The sequence below is a fragment of the Elgaria multicarinata genome, chromosome 4, assembly GCF_023053635.1.
Source record: "Elgaria multicarinata webbii isolate HBS135686 ecotype San Diego chromosome 4, rElgMul1.1.pri, whole genome shotgun sequence".
Lineage (NCBI taxonomy): Eukaryota > Metazoa > Chordata > Lepidosauria > Squamata > Anguidae > Elgaria > Elgaria multicarinata.
Window position 1 is genome coordinate 3,512,971 of NC_086174.1, and position 17,099 is coordinate 3,530,069.

The following is a 17,099-nucleotide window of genomic DNA, read 5'->3' on the forward strand; positions in this document are numbered from 1 at the left end:
ATGAAACTTGTCAGGGGTCTTTCTGTATCTTGGCCTCCCCTCCCTCCCTAGCCCAGATCTCAGGTTTATTTACTGGCACCTCCAGTTAAATCGATCTTGGGTAAGCAGGGCAAGGAAAGCCATTCTTTCTGCCTGAGATCTTGGAAAGCCGCTGGAAAGCAGAGTAGGTGCAGCCCGATGGGACTGACATGGTATAAGGCAGGATCATGTCGACATAATCCAGGGGCAGTGAGATTTTGCTTCCCAGCCTCACTCCAGCGACCACTCGCTCCCCGAAACATTCACCCAAACATTCACCCACTGTATGTTGCCCTAGGGGCAAAAGCAAGGGTTTGAAGGAGGGGGGAGGAAAGGGGGGAGCTAGGCAGGGCGAACGCCTCTGTCCCTGATGGAAGTGATGCCAGATCGTGATGACTCAAAAGGGCTTGTTTTGAACCATAAAGCCCTAAACCGCTAGGGACCAGAGCAGGGTCTTCTTTGCCATGGCCCCTTAACCTCTGGAATTCTGCCCTTTCCCCATCAGTGCGTCTCCCTCTCTTATTTTTAGGAAACGAAAAACGTTGCTTTCTCCCCACTCATCCCCCCGGCCCTTTGCCTGCTGCTAAGTGGACTTGTTGGCAGGCTTTGCCTCTTAATTTTGTAGTGATGGCTTTTATGTTCGCGGATCCAAAAATCCTTGTCTTCGAGAGACAGGGCATAAATTTTTAAAATAAATATGTACTGCAGCTCTCTTAAGGGAGGGGCTGCAGCTCAGTGGCAGACCACACGCTTGGCAGGCAAGAGGTCTCTGGCTCAGGCTGCGGCATCTCCTGTTTTTTATTAGAAAGGAGAACAGAGAGGCTGATGGGAAAGACCTCCACTGGAGACCTTGGAGATCTGCTGCCTTGCAGAGTAGACCAGCCTTCCTGAACCTAGTGCCCTCCAGAGGCGTTGGACTACAACTCCCAGCATCAGGCAGCCCTGACACATCTGGACAGCACCAGGTTGAGGAAGGCCGGAGTAAACGGTTGTGGACTGGACAGACCAGGGCTCTGATTTGGTATTGTGTTACCTGGCTCTGGTTCAGTGGAGGCAAGTTGTCGTGTTTCTCGGAACAGTCCTGCTTTCGATGGGAGGCAAATGATGAGGCTTGTTAAGTAATCCACAAAGCTTTTATTAAGCAGTAAAGGTCTCTTCTATCTGAATACAGTCTAACTTCTTGGAAACATCCCCCTAGGCAAAACTATGCAAACTAAGCAAGACAATTGTCCAACCAAGGAGAACAGGAAGCCCCTTCCCAAACACCCATAAATTCAAAGTGCTTGGTGTGGAGGCAGGTTCTGGCGCAATCCTAGTCAGACCGACTTTCTCACACCTTCCTTCCGCTTTGTGTGTTTTAACTTCCGGCAGACCCTAGCATCAGCTAGTTTGTCAGGTCGTTCTCCGGAAGAAATCTCACTTCCCACTGAGTAAGATTTGGCCTTGAGGAGATAAGCTCTGGAGAGGTAGGGTGACCATATGAAAAGGAGGACAGGGCTCCTGTATCTTTTAACAGTTGTATTGAAAAGGAAATTTCAGCAGGTGTCATTTGTATATATGGGGGACCTGGTGAAATTCCCTCTTCATCACAACAGTTAAAGGTGCAGGAGCCCTGCCCTCTTTTAAATCTGGTCACTCTAGTATAGCTCGTGTGGCGCAGAGCGATAAAGCAGCAGTTTCTGCAGCTGAAACTCTCCCCATGGCCTGAGTTTGATCCCAGTGGAAGCTGGTTTCAGGCAGCCGGCTCAGGTCGACTCAGTCTTCCATCCTCCCAAGGTTGGTAAAATGAGTACACAGTTAGCTGGGTGAAAGGCAATAATGGCTGGGGAAGGCAACGGCAAACCACCCCGCTATAAGGCCTGCCAAGAAAACGTCAGCGAAAGCTGGCGTCCCTCCAAGAGTCAGTAATGACTCAGTGCTTGCACGAGAGGTTCCTTTCCTTTCCTTCTCCATATTTACAAATGACACCTGCTGAAATTCCCTTTTCAATACAACTGTTAAAGATACAACTATTAAAGGGGAAGAATTTAACCTGGTTAAATTATTGGCAATTGGAACAATGGACGAAGGAATGGTTAAGAGATAATGGTGAGTGTAGAGAATTGACAAAATTTGAGGAGCTGATCTTAAAGAGAAAAATTGAGAAAGGAGAAAATAAAATGATAAAAGGTTTAACGAGTGAAATATATAGAGTATTGGTTGGGAAGGGGAAGTCAGAAAACATGGGCAAGATGGTGTGGGAAACTGATTTGAAGATACAGATAGGGCAACAGAGTTGGGAGGGAATATGGAGACAAAGAGTGTTGAGAAACATGTCGGTGAGAATTAAAGAAAATTATTATAAAATTATATGGAGGTGGTATCTAACCCCAGTGAGATTAAATAAAATAAATAAGCTGTATTCAGCAAATTGTTGGAGAGGTTGTGGGAAAAAGGGAACGTATTTACATACGTGGTGGGAATGCGAATATGTACAAAAACTGTGGAAAATGGTGTTTAATGAGATAAAAGAAATTGTTGGAATGAAGATTGAAGAGACACCTAGTGTGGCATTGCTATCATTATATGGAGATTTAAAGTGTAATAAAGAAATTAAAAATTGATAACAAATTTGCTGACAGCAGCGAGATTAATCATATCTAGGAACTGGGAAGTTCAGGGAGATTATCGTATTGAAGAATGGTATAAGGAAATTTGGGATATAGCCATTAATGATAAATTGACATGTAATATTAAAGTAAGAAGAGGCATAACAAATACAAATGAATTTGAGGGAATTTGGAAACAGTTCCTGGTATATGTGTTCTCTAAGGGAAGTGGAAAACCACCACCAGAAGAAGCACTGAGATTTTGGAAGCAGGAATAGATCCCAAAGGGTGAAGGGGAGCAATTGTATTGTATTGTATTGTTTGATTATGAATATTGATAAATTACAAATGTAAACAGTTGAGCTTATTTTTTTAAATTTATTTTCTTCCTTTGATTGATTGTTTTAATGTGATGTTGATGTATTTTAATTTGTGTTAATAAAAAATAAAGATGCAGGAGCCCTGTCCTCCTTTTCATAGGGTCACCCTATAGAGAGGGCTGACTCCCAGCTTGGGGAATCGCCCGTGAGAGCTTCCTCCCCTACTGGTACAACCTGGCTGGTGTCTGGCGCTGCGTCTTCTAGTTCCGAATCTGATTCTGATTGATTACCTGAAACACTTTCTCCCAAAACAGGGGCAGTAGGGTTAGACATGACACCAGTTTATCTAGATGCACATTGGGGCAAAAAATCCCAACTTCAAGTGAAACCCGAAGGGATCTGAGCTGGCGATGAGAGACCAAGAAAGAGATCTTGGGGTCGTGGTGGAAAATGACAACCCAGTGTGCAGCCGCTGTCAAGAAGGCAAACTCCATGCTTGGCATAGTTAGGGTCATATCCAATGAAGCTGATTGGTGTGAGATTCAGGACAGATAAAAGGTCGTACTTTTCCACACAGCACATAGTTAAACTATGTAATTGACTACCACAAGATGTGGTGATGGCCACCAACTTGGGTGGTTTTAAAAGGGGGTTGGATAAATTCCTGGAGGAGGAAGCTATCAGTGGCCTCTAGTCCTGATGTCTCTCTGCTTCCTCCAGTATCAATCGGAGGCAGTAAGCCTAAATACACCAGTTGCTGGGGAACATGGGTGGTAGGGTGCTGTAGCACTCCTGTTCTGCTTTGCTGGTCCCTGGCTGATGGCTGGTTGGCCACCGTGTGAACAGAGTGCTGGACGAGATGGACCCTTGGTCTGATCCAGCATCAGGACACTTCTTATATTCTCTTACGTGGCATTTGAAATCTCTTTCTCTTTTTACATTGTCTACCATGCAGCTTCTTGGCCAGGAAGAAAACTTGCCTCTCGCTTGTGATCCAGAGAATGTGGCCCATGGATATGTAACCATCAAGGTAATCATAACAAGGAAACTGTATTTAAAGTGAATGTCACTTTCAATTGCTGTCTGGAGGGGGGAAATTCAGTTTATAAATAAATTGTAAACACTTCGCAACAATGCATGGCGAAGATCGCATAATGTGGATTTCTAATGGCTTTGCACAGTTCCGTCACTCCTCTTGGGAGCGGATTTCTCACCGTTCCTGGTTGTGTGGCTTTGGACAGAGAATGATTCTGAAGATCTCTAGTTTAGCAAAGGTAGTCACAGCCAGAGTGGCATTTTGTACTTTAAAAAGAATCATAGAATCATAGAATAGCAGAGTTGGAAGGGGCCTACGAGGCCATACAGTCCAACCCTCTGCTCAATGCAGGAATCCACCCTAAAGCATCCCTGACAGAGGGTTGTCCAGCTGCCTCTTGAATGCCTCTAGTGTGGGAGAGCCCACAGCCTCTCTAGGTACCTGGTTCCATTGTCGTACTGCTCTAACAGTCAGGAAGTTTTTCCTGATGTCCAGCCGGAATCTGGCTTCCTTTAACTTGAGCCTGTTATTCTGTGTCCTGCACTCTGGGAGGATCGAGAAGAGATCCTGGCCCTCCTCTGTGTGACAACCTTTCAAGTCTTTGAAGAGTGCTCTCATGTCTCCCCTCCATCTTCTCTTCTCCAGGCTAAACCTGCCCAGTTCTTCCAGTCTCTCTTCATCCGATGGACTCTCCTGAGTCTGCCCCCACTCCCACCCCTGGACCTAGTCAGGAGTTCACAGACCTCCACTCCCAAAGCCTCAAGGCCCAACCAGCACTTTCCAGCCATCCACCCTCGTCCGGAGCATTCATTGTACGCCACAATGGAGGCTTCGGAAATAGTGCATTTCTCCTGTTGTGTAGATAGCAGCTGTAAAGGCCCCATTTACACAACGGGGGAAATAATGTAATTTCCGGAGTGGGGGCGGGCAGCTGCTGAGCCTCAAAAGAAGCTCACATGGCCCAATAATGATGATGATGATGATGATGATGATAATAATAATAATTTATTTCTTACCCGCTTCTCCACTTGGGTCGAGGTGGGGAACAACAGTGATTATAAAGCCCATAAAAACTGGGGCAGGCAGCTGCAGGCGGAGCAAGCAGCCAAATTGGAGGCTGGTGAGCTTGCTCATCCCTACGTCACCCAGCCACCAAATTTACTGCTGAAACATGGCAGTGCAGCAGCCAAGAAGGGCTGGTTTTTCTCTTAAATAAGGACAACAGGCCTCGTTTTGTTCCTGCGCTGCCAAATCCCGGCAGTAAACCTCTGCTTTTTTTTTTGCTCCTGCTTTGTATATATGAACGTACGACCTTTTAATTTGTGGCTTTTAGTAATGCTTGTTTTCCGTGTTGGAATTTCTCCTGCGATTTAGGAATGTGGCCGCTTCTAGCATCTGTCAGGGATGCTTCAGGGTGGATTCCTGCATTGAGCAGGGGGTTGGACTCAATGGCCTTGTAGGCCCCCTCCAACTCTGCTATTCTATGGTTCTATTTCTGTTTGTGACTCAAGCCTTCTCTTTTTACCTCCCCCCTGTAGCCTCAGACCCAGTTGCACTTCGTGGAGATGGGTAGTGGGCCGGTCGTTTGCCTCTGCCACGGCTTCCCCGAGTCCTGGTTTTCTTGGAGGTACCAGGTAAAGCAAACGTTCTTGCTCAGTTGATTGATACGCTCACTCATTTCTCTGCAAGCCTTTTAGGGCAAACCCCATCGACTTGGAGAAGAAGGTTGCAGCCGTTGCTCACATTCTTTGTGCAGCCTCACTGTGTATAGAGAAGCCTTCCCCAACCTCGTGCTCTCCAGATGTGTTGCTACGGTTCCCAGCATCCTCCCAGTCTGCATGGGAGTTGTAGTCCATGACATCTGGAAGGCACCAGTTCCGGTTCAGCTGTTATAAAGGAACACACCAAAAGGTAGCTCCTTGCTTTCTAAAACTGAGCACAGGAGGAAGCCACAAAGCCAAGAGAGAAGGAAGGTGGCCTTCCGAGGTGCAGCTGGGCATCCATCTGTCAGGGAGGCTTTAAGATGGATTCCTGCATTGAGCAGGGGGTTGGCCTTGATGGCCTTAGAGGCCCCTTCCAACTCTACAATTCTATGATTCTGTGCAGTTGAGGGTGACTGGTGAAGGAGGACATGCGTTCATTTCAGCCCACACGTACTTGCATGGACGTAAGCTTGGTTTCAATGGATTTCAAGATCTGATTCTTATTAAAAACAACAAGGCGATGGTTAGGCAAGGTGTTCTCACTGAAGCAGATTTGTCTATGGTGTCCCGTGAGCGGAAGGACTAAGCTGCACAGTTACGTCCCCTCCTGCAGCCCGTCGTCTCTTGATCGTGGGAAGTTGTGGGAGCTGATGGAGCAGCTGAAGGCAGTTAGGGCGAGTGGCTGGTCAAGAGAACCAAAGAGGCAGTGTGGAAAAACCAGCCTGGTAGCTCCCTGCTAGAGACTGCCTTCTGTTTTGGGGACTGTGATAGCATTAAATTTCAGAATGAAATTTAATAGGGGTAAATGCCAAGTTCTACATTTAGGAAATAAGAAATCAAAGGCACAGTTACAAGATGGGGGATACTTGGCTCAGCAATACTACAAACGAGAAGGATCTTGGAATTGTTGTAGATCACCAGCTGAATAGGAGCCAACAGTGCGATATGGCTGCAAGAAAGGCAAATGCTATTTTGGGCTGCATTAATAGAAGTATAGCTTCCAAATCGCGTGAGGTACCGGTTCCTCTCTATTCGGCCCTGGTTAGGCCTCATCTAGAGTATTGCGTCCAGTTCTGGGCTCCACAATTCAAGAAGGACGCAGACAAACTGGAGCGTGTTCAGAGGAGGGCAACCAGGATGATCAGGGGTCTGGAAACAAAGCCCTATGAGGAGAGACTGAAAGAACTGGGCATGTTGAGCCTGGAGAAGAGAAGATGGAGGGGAGACATGATAGCACTCTTCAAATACTTAAAAGGTTGTCACCCAGAAGAGGGCCAGGATCTCTTCTCAATCCTCCCAGAGTGCAGAGTTGGAAGGGGCCTACAAGGCCATTGAGTCCAACCCCCTGCTCAGTGCAGGAATCCACCCTAAAGCATCCCTGACAGATGGTTGTCCAGCTGCCTCTTGACGGCCTCTTGTGTGGGAGAGCCCACAACCTCCCTAGGTAACTGATTCCATTGTCGTACTGCTCTAACAGTCAGGAAGTTTTTCCTGATGTCCAGCTGGAATCTGGCTTCCTTTAACTTGAGCCCGTTATTCCATGTCTGGCACTCTGGGAGGATCGAGAAGAGATCCTGAAATAATCCAGTTTAATCCCACCTCCGCCGTCCCTTCAAGTTCACTCTGGCTTGTCTCTCCTCTCTAGATTCCTGCTCTAGCGGAGGCCGGCTTCCGTGTCATTGCCTTGGAGATGAAAGGCTACGGAGACTCCACAGCGCCAGTGGGTGAGTTGGCTTTTGGCTCTTAAAGCAAGCTGTTGCCCGTTCACTTCTGAAATCTTATCGTACCCGTTTAATTTGTTAATTAGCTGCTCTTCAGCCACGACTCCCACGTCGGCTTACTGATAAGACCGTACAGCGACCATAAATAGCGGTGCAAAACAAGCACGACGCTGCAGGCACTTAAATCCCTTGTAGTGGCCTGAAACGGAATTGGATCGTTGGCCCGTCTGGCCCAGGCCTACTCAGAGGGCCATGCGAGATGGGACCTTGGTCACTTTTCTCCGGGACCACCGCAGTGAGGGAGGGTTCAAGTGACAGGAAGCCAGATTCCAGCTGGACATCAGGAAAAACTTCCTGACTGTTAGAGCAGTATGACAATGGAATCAGTTGCCTGGTGAGGTTGTGGGCTCTCCCACACGAGAGGCCTTCAAGAGGCAGCTGGACAACCCTCTGTCAGGGATGCTTTAGGGTGGATTCCTGCATTGAGCAGGGGGTTGGACTCGATGGCCTTGTAGGCCCCTTCCAACTCTGCTATTCTGTGATTCTAGGGAGTTAAGTTTTCTCTCTCCGCCCCCTGCACTCTTACTCCTAATTGGACCTGTGCAGCTACTATTTACCTTCTAAACCGCCCAGAGAGCTTCAGCTATTGGGCGGTATAAAAATGTAATTAATAAATAATAATAATAAATAATAAATAAACAAATCTGCAGGTTAATTGCGAAGTGCCTGTTAATTGCCCTGATCTGCAACAGCTCTGAAAGGGCTCAAGCAGAAAAGGCCCGTTTCCAGCTCTGCTTTATCTAGAGATGTCAGGGGTTCAGGTTCAGACGTGCTCGGTGTTATCAGGAACGTTTACTGAGCTTTCGGGCGTGCGGCTAGCAGGCATGGCCAAGAGGGAGCTGCCATGTCAGTTTGTGGGAGATTTCCCCAAAATGACAGTGTCTACTTCTATCAGTCTGTCCGTCTGCCTACTTAGGGTGACCCTATAAAAAGGAGGACCGGGCTCCTGTATCTTTAACAGTTGTATTGAGAAGGGAATTTCAGCAGGTGGCATTTGTATATATGGAGAACCTGGTGAAATTCCCTCTTCATCACAACAGTTAAAGCTGCCCTCTTTTAAATCTGGTCACTCTAGTATAGCTCCTGCAGCTTTAACTGTTGTGATGAAGAGGGAATTTACCAGGTTCTCCATATATACAAAGGACCCCTGCTGAAATTCCCTTTTCTATGCAACTGTTAAAGGTACAGGAGCCCTGTCCTCCTTTCCATAGGGTCACCCTAGCCTACTGCCTATGATAACCTGATTAACTACTTCTGCCAAGGGTCTGGCTTTGTTTTCTCTCCTTAATGGGATTGCATTCGCAGTTCAAGAAGTTATCTATTTCCAGAGCACGGGTAACTGTGTTACGTCTGTTGCAGCAAAAACAGCAAAGTCTTGCAGGACCTTAAAGATTTATTATCTCATAAGCTTTTGTGGACTCCAGCCCACTTGCATCTGATGAAGCCGGCTGTAATCCGTGCAAGCTTATGCCACAGTAAATGTGTTTAGCTTTTAAGGTGCCACAAGAATCCAAGCGGTGCGTCCAGGAGCCCTTGCAGTGTCTCAGAGGATCCGTGGCAGCCCTTGGGGCTAGAGACTTCTTCGTTAGCTTCGTGGCAGAGGGAGGATTTGAACCCTGGTCTCCACTCTTTGTCCAACGCTTTGCCCACTGCACCACACAACCTCACACATCTCTACATATAAAGCTGAAAGAGTATGTGTGCGGGTTTGTATGTCCGGAAATGTTTACTCACTTCCAGATGTTAGAAATTTGAAATTTGGCACACTGATAGGTCTGGCTTGTACAATGTACCAGAAAAATCTAAAAACACATTTTTTGTGGGTTTTTTTAAAGTATTTATTAAAGAATTTACTAAAAAACATAGGCTTATGCCTACAACTCCCAGCATACCTTAGGCGGGAGGCCAGACTTACTGGCCTTTGGTGGCCGTTGTGAGAACACACTTTGTATGTATGTAAGTATGTATTTATTTATTTATTTATTTCATTTATAGCTGAAGCTCTCTGGGCAGTTTACAAAAGTTAAAAACAGTAAACATTAAAAGTATACAAAATTTAAAATATAAGAACAACAGTATAAAAACAACAGTATCTATTTAAAAATAACAGTTCTGGGTGTCCTTAAAAAACAAACTTAGCGTTGTTAAATGGTGTTAAATGCCTGGGAGAAGAGGAAATTATTATTTTTATTTTTATTTATATAGCGCCATCAATGCACATGGTGCTGTACAGAGTAAAACAATAAAATAGCAAGACCCTGCCGCATAGGCTTACATTCTAATAAGGAAAGTTTGTATAATAATGTAAGAATCTATTTCTTAAGGACTGAGTGTTCAACCTTTGAAGCTACGCAGAGCTGATTCCCTACGTTCCTTAAAGATGAATAAGTCACAGAGATATTTGTTATTTATCAAATACACGCTATTCAGGGACTCGGCCAACGCCGGGTATATCAGCTGGTCCTTCTTGTATTCTTCCATGAGAAGCTTCCTTCTCTCTGCACAGAGTCCAAGGAGGCAAACCCAGCTGTATGGTTACATTCTTGCAGAGATTGGAAGGTGCATTTCTCACGTGGAGGAGTGCGTGGCAGCTCTTGAACATTAAAAATAAATTTGAGGGCACTAAAATGGCTTGAATGATTCATTTTGTTGTTGCAGCTATAGAAGAATATTCCCAGGAAGAAATATGCAAGGTAGGTCATGGCGTACAAGCGTGTATCGTTGTCCTGATGTTTACCTCTGACATGCTCTCACTTGCATTAATCCTGCGTCAACACTTACTTGAGAATATAGTTAAATTATGGAACTCACTACCACAAGATGTAGTGATGGCCACCAATCTGGGTGGCTTTAAAAGGGGGCTGGATAAATTCCTGGAGGTGAAGGCTATCCATGGCTGCTAGCCCTGATGGTTGTGTGCTACCTCCAGTATTCGAGGCAGTAAGCCTGGGTGCACCAGTTGCTGGGGAACATGGGTGGGAGGGTGCTGTTGCTGCATGTCCTGCTTGTTCATCCCTGGCCTATGGCAGGTTGGCCCCTGTGTGAACAGAGTGCTGGACTAGATGGACCCTCGGTCTGATCCAGCATCAGGGCTCTTCTTATGTTCTTGTTAAACGAAGAAGGCAGCTTTAAGGGGGCATAAGTGGATTTTAGCTGTGTACAAACGTAGCAGTATGAGGCAGTTGAACATTTCCCCACAGTCTGGTAGCAGGAATACAGGGGGATGCTGTTGTGCCACTCTAAAATAGACCAGCTATTCTCCCCATAATCTCTCACATCTTCTGTCATACTAGAACCCAAAGGGGTCAGAGAAACATAGAATAGTAGAGTTGGAAGGGGCCTAAAAGGCCATCGAGTCCAACCCCCTGCTCCATGCAGGAAGCAGATTGGTAGGAGATTCAGGATAGATGAAAGGAAGGGCTTCTTCACCCAGTGCATAAGCACACTGTGGAATTGACTTCCACAAGATGTAGTGATGGCCACCAGTATGGATGGAATATAAGTCTGTCAGTGGCTACTAGACCTGATGGCTACCTCCATCATCAGAGGCAGTATGCTAAGGAACACTAGCAGGTAGGAGCTGTTGCACTCCTGTCCTGCTTGGGGATCTCCCACGGGCAGCTGCTTGGACCCTGTGTGAACAGAAGGCTGGACTAGATGGACCCTCGGTCTGACCCATCACCAGGGCTCTCTTCTTACGTTCTTACATTGCTGAAGGGACCTGAGCGAGAGTGGCGTCCTCAAAATCACCTCTTGGGTTCATGGCTGCACTGCGGTTTGAAGTGAGGGGTTCTCTACATGGCTTTCAGCTCTTTCTCCCCATAACTGTGTGCTGTGCTGCCTTTGCAGCGGGCATAGTTCATGCAGGGCCCTCCTTTCGAGTCCCTGGAATACTTTTCATTCTAGTTTCATCAAAGTTAGGGGGGCTGCTGTATCTGCTGGTGCAGGGAAAGGGGGCTGTTGGGGCACCCGATCCTTAACGGATCTGCTAATCATGACTTTGGTCATGCTGGACGATACCGGGCATGTGCAAGGTAGATGTGTGTGTGTGATGCGTGAGTGTGGCGGTACACCCCACAAGTCAATTCCAAATGTATGTCTGCAGTTTGTAAATCTGTGGGTTTTAGAATGTTGGCCGGAGTGGGCGGAGTTAGAATGTCTTGGGAGGGGGGAGGAGTGATATATAAGGGAAGGATGGAGGGGATTGAGTGGGACTTTTTCGGTCCTCTTAGAGTCTGTAGTGCTCTCTGTGTTTATGGTACTTAAGTTCTGGGAAATTTGAGGGTCAGTGTAGAGAGTGGTGTCTTTGGAGTGTGGTGTGCCCGTAGCGGATGTATATTAATCAATACTGAGAATAAAGGAAGTTCAAGAGTGATTGTGTGAGAAAAAGGAAAGTGCGAATGTGAATGAGTGAGCGGATTGTATGAACGGTTTCAAAAAGGTTTTTAAATGTCATTTGAAACAAAGCTTGTGAACTTTTAAAAATAAATTTTAATTGTTTTGTTTTTAAAACTATCACAAAAATCCCATGTGTCTGTTTGGCGTTTTTCATCTTAAGTTTACACATATAACACCCACTCTGACAATCATTCACCTAAGCAGATATAACTCACAGCGCAGTATTATATATATTAAAATCCTTCTCCATTTTAAACCCCTTTCTCCACATAGTTTGGAGGAAGGTGGGCTTTATCCCTTGCCTCAGGCGTATCAAATGGTGGTGCTTGGCTTGAGCAGGGAGTAGCTGCGGCCGGGTCTGGTGTTCAGAGCCTGTGTCGCCCCATAATAAGTGGTGGCAGACGTGAGGTCTGGTGTTCAGAGCCTGTGTCGTGGCAGTGAGCATCAAGCGGATGTCCTGGATCGATGCCGCAACGCAATCATCACAATAAACCCCAACATACAATAAAATACACGAATTTAGAGATAATGGGAGGATATTTGCTTATGCAAAATATCTGGTGGACTTGAATATTCCTAAATTCAGGAAAGCTTTCACTCTGGCCAGGTTTAACGTTCTACCTTCAGCCCTTTTGAATGGAAGGTTTGGAAATATACCCTACCAAGAACGGGTATGTCCTTGTGAGATGGGTAAAGTGGAAACAGTAGGCCGTGTTCTGCTGTATTGTTCTTTTTATCAAGATTTGTGCCAAACATTTATAACCTCTATCTTACAGCGAACTCCCGGTAGATCAGATGAATATTACATAAAACATCTTCTATCGGATCAGAATCCTCAGGTTACGCTAAAAGCGGAAAGTTTTTGTGCGGCTGCTATAAGCCGACGGAAATTGATGTTGAAGAATTTTATGGTACCTTAGAGTTAGGCTGAGACTGCCGTGTTTTTTGTATTTTATGCATGTATTTTATTGTATGTTGGGTTTTTTAATATTATCGTGATGATATTTTCTACTGTGCTGGTCTATGACCGAAATAATGACCAGGATGATCAGGGGTCTGGAAACAAAGCCCTCTGAAGAGAGACTGAAAGGACTGGGCATGTTTAGTCTGGAGAAGAGAAGATTGAGGGGAGACATGATAGCACTCTTCAAATACTTGAAAGGTTGTCACACAGAGGAGGGCCAGGATCTCTTCTCGATCTTCCCAGAGTGCAGGACACGGAATAATGGACTCAAGTTAAAGGAAGCCAGATTCCAGCTGGATATCAGGGAAAACTTCCTGACTGTTAGAGCAGTACGACAATGGAACCAGTTAACTGGGGAGGTAGTGGTCTCTCCCACACTAGAGGCCTTCAAGAGGCAGCTGGACAAGCATCTGCCAGGGATGTTTTAGAGTGGATTCCTGCATTGAGCAGGGGGTTGGACTTGATGGCCTTGTAGGCCCCTTCCAACTCTGCTATTCTATGATTCTAAACAAACTCAACTCAGCAATCTGCATCACCCTGTGCTAAGGAACTTGTCTGGCGCAGCAGCGGGGGAGAAAGTAGGGGGGCTGCTGGTAGAAAAGAATCGGGGAGTGTTGACCTTTCACTTTCTTTGTTTCCTTAGGATTTGGTGGTCTTCCTGGACAAAATGGTAAGTTCTAATACGTCGGACTCTAACCTTTTTCCTCCAGTCCTTGTCTTGCGACACGGCAGACTGAAAAGCGTTGTGTTGCCAGGGGCCAAGTGTGTGTTGGGTTCGTCCGTCTCCTGTTGGGCCACGTTGCGTCCACTCTCGCCTTGTCTTTTTCCAACTCTGCATGGCAGAAATGGGATGCCGATGGGGCCGGTGTGACCTACGAAGTCGTTGGCCTTCTCTAGTGCTTTTAAGGTGCCCTTCGCCCAGACTTGCGTTTTGGTATTAAATTTATTTATTTATTTATTTATTACATTTTTAATACCACCCAATAGCCGAAGCTCTCTGGGCGGTTCACAAAAATTAAAACCATAATAAACCAACCAACAGGTTAAAAGCACAAATACAAAATACAGTATAAAAAGCACAACCAGGATAAAAACCACGCAGCAGAAATTGATATAAGATTAAAATACAGAGTTAGAACAGTAAAATTTAAATTTAAGTTAAAATTAAGTGTTAAAATGCTGAGAGAATAAAAAGGTCTTCAGCTGGCGAAGAAAGGAGTACAGTGTAGGCGCCAGGCGGACCTCTCTGGGGAGCTCATTCCACAACCAGGGTGCCACAGCAGAGAAGGCCCTGCTCCTAGTAGCCACCTGGCTTACTTCCTTTGGCAGGGGCTCATGGAGAAGGACCCCTGAGGATGACCTTAGGGTCCAGGCAGGTACATATGGGAAGAGGCGTTCCTTCAAATAACCTGGCCCCAAACCGTTTAGGGCTTTAAATGTCAATACCAGCACTTTGAATTGGGCCCGGACCTGGACTGGCAGCCAATGAAGTTGGAAAAGGACTGGCGTGATGTGATCTCGCCAGCCAGTCGAGCAGAGGAAATTCCTGCCGATTAGCTCTAGAGTTTTGGTTCTCTGGGCCAAACCGATTCTGCTGTTTATATCTGCATCTTCTTCCTATGACACAGGGGCGTTGAATCTCAGGCCCACCTGGGTCTCAGTCTGGCCCTCTGGGATTCCTCAGATGACCACGCCCCCCTCCCCTGCTCCGCCCCCTTTCCCCTGGCCATCGAATGTTTCCCATCTAAAAGGTTGAAATGCTTCACCTAAGGCTTTAGTGACTGGCAGGAAGAGCATCAAGCTACAATATGGTGTTATTTGGGGGCCCCTCCCCTTTTGCCTGTGGCCACCTGTGGCATTACACCCCACAAGTCAGTTCCCTAATGTATGTCTAGAATTTGTAAGTCTGTTGTGTTTAGAATGTTGACCTGAGTGGGGGGAGATTGAATATCTTAGGGGTGGGGGGATATATAAGGGAATGACTGAGGTGATAAAGGGGTGTGTGTTTTTAAAGTACTTTGGTTCGAGGGGAGAATTAGAGGATCAGGGTAAAGATGGTTATCTTCTGAACGTAGTGTGCAGATAGTCAGTTGGTGTCTATTAAACAATCCTGATAATAAAGAAAGTTCAAGAGTGAAGGTGTGAGAGAAAGGAAAGCGTGTATGAGAAGAGAGGAAGGATTGGGTGAGAGGTTTTAACCAGGGTCTGAAAAGTTTTATTATGAAACAAAGTTTGTGAACACTGAAATATTTTTTTATGCAGTTTGCTTCCCTACCACAAAAATCCCATGTGTCTCCTTGGCGTTTATCATCTGCAGTTATAGACATCTAATTTATTATTTATTTATTTATTACATTTTTATACCGCTCAATAGCCGAAGCTCTCTGGGCGGTTCACAAAAATTAAAACCATAATAAAACAACCAACAGGTTAAAAGCACAAATACAAAATACAGTATCAAAAGCACAACCAGGATAAAAACCACGCAGCAAAATTGATATAAGATTAAAATACAGAGTTAGAACAGTAAAATTTAAATTTAAGTTAAAATTAAGTGTTTAAATACGGAGAGAATAAAAAGGTCTTCAGCTGGCGACGAAAAGAGTAAAGTGTAGGTGCCAGACGGACCTCTCTGGGGAGCTCATTCCACAGCCGGGGTGCCACAGTGGAGAAATCCCTCCTCTTAGTAGCCATCCTAGTAGCCATCTAACACCCGTTCTGACATTAATTCACCATCAGCACATATAATTCACAGCGCATTATTTTATTCCTGAAATCATTCCTGTTTAACCCCTTTCTCCACATAGTTTGTAGAAAGGTGGTGTTTGTCCCTCACCTCAGGCTCATAAAGTGGTGGCGCTTAGCTTGAGCAAGGAGTGTCCGCGGACAGGCCTGTTGTAAAGAGCCTGTGTCGTGACACCACTGCCCACCACTGGAATGCCCCCCTTCTCCCCCCCCCCCCGGGAGAGCTTCCCTGAAACAGAGTTCGGCCCTGAGGCGGAATGAGGTTCGACACAACTGCTGAATCCCTTCCTTCCTTCCTTCCTTGGCCCTTCTGAACAGAGACGGTAAATGTAATTCCTGCTAAAGTTCAACCATGGCCCTTTTTTGAGAAAACAGTCGAGGAAGATTCCCCAGAGACCTGGCAAGCAGCTGGAGTAGATGTTTTAATCAATTTCCTCTCTAGGCTAAACTGCAGTCTGTCATGTCGCTTCAGCGGCAGAGGAGTCCTCTGTCAAGGGGCCGATGCTTCGTGCTGGCGATGGAGGTGTGGAGCAGCCATCTGAAAACGCACGTGTGTGCGCCGTTGCGCTCCGCCGTCGCGCCGTAACTAGGGCCATAGCTAGACCTAAGGTTTATCCTGGGATCATCCCGGGTTCGCCCCTGCCTGAGCACTGGATCCCCTGTGTGTCACCTAGATGAACAGGTTTGACCCCTGGACGATCCAGGGATAAACCTTAGGTCTAGCTACAGCCTAACTAACCCCAAACCTTGTTTTGGATCAGAGATTTCGATTGCTGCGATTCCACCCCAGAGTGACCGGGTTCGTGCAGTCACGGGGCGGGGTGGGGGGAATTAAGCCACGGTGTCTTACCCCTTACCCTGCTCCTACTCGTGCCGGGGGACTTCAGGTGATACTCCGAAGAAGAGCCTTCCAGAGGGAGTGTAACACTCCCAACACTTTTGTACAGTATTTATCACTAGCTTAAGACCACTTCTAAAAAAAATTCTCCCAACCCCCCCGCCCTTTTTTTAGTTAACTCTTTTGTTTTTATTTATTTATTATTTATTATTATTATTATTATTTATTTATATAGCACCATCGATGTACATGGTGCTGTACAGATAACACAGTAAATAGCAAGACCCTGCCGCATAGGCTTACAATCTAATAAAGTTGTAGTAAACAATAAGGAGGGAAAGAGAATGCAAACAGGCACAGGGAAGTGTAAACAGGCACCGGGAAGGGTGAAGCTAACAGTATAGAGTCAGAACAAGCTCAAAGTTTAAAAGCTATAGGGAAAAGAAAAGTTTTTAGCTGTGTTTTAAAAGCTGTGATTGAGTTGGTAGTTCTCAGGTGTCTGTGCGGTTTACAAAAATTAAAACCACAAAAACCATTCAGAATATAAAACAACCAGTATAAAAGCATAATATAAAATACAATATAAAAACACAACCAGGATAAAATCAAGCAGCAATGCAGAAATTAATACAGATTTAAAATTCAAATTTTAAAAAAGCAAAGTTAAAATTACTAGACGGTTAAAATGCTGAGAAAATAATAAGGTCT

General features: G+C 45.8%; 1 protein-coding gene across 1 annotated transcript in view; it reads left to right on the forward strand.

The window, feature by feature from the left end:
- EPHX2 (epoxide hydrolase 2) overlaps positions 1–17,099 on the forward strand; it is an 85,749-nt gene that overhangs the window by 14,246 nt on the left and 54,404 nt on the right. Inside the window, exons 6-10 of the mRNA XM_063123739.1 lie at positions 3,882–3,956; positions 5,501–5,596; positions 7,311–7,389; positions 10,105–10,139; positions 13,452–13,478. Coding sequence (XP_062979809.1) covers positions 3,882–3,956; positions 5,501–5,596; positions 7,311–7,389; positions 10,105–10,139; positions 13,452–13,478 — 312 coding nt within the window. The remainder of the gene's footprint in view (positions 1–3,881; positions 3,957–5,500; positions 5,597–7,310; positions 7,390–10,104; positions 10,140–13,451; positions 13,479–17,099) is intronic.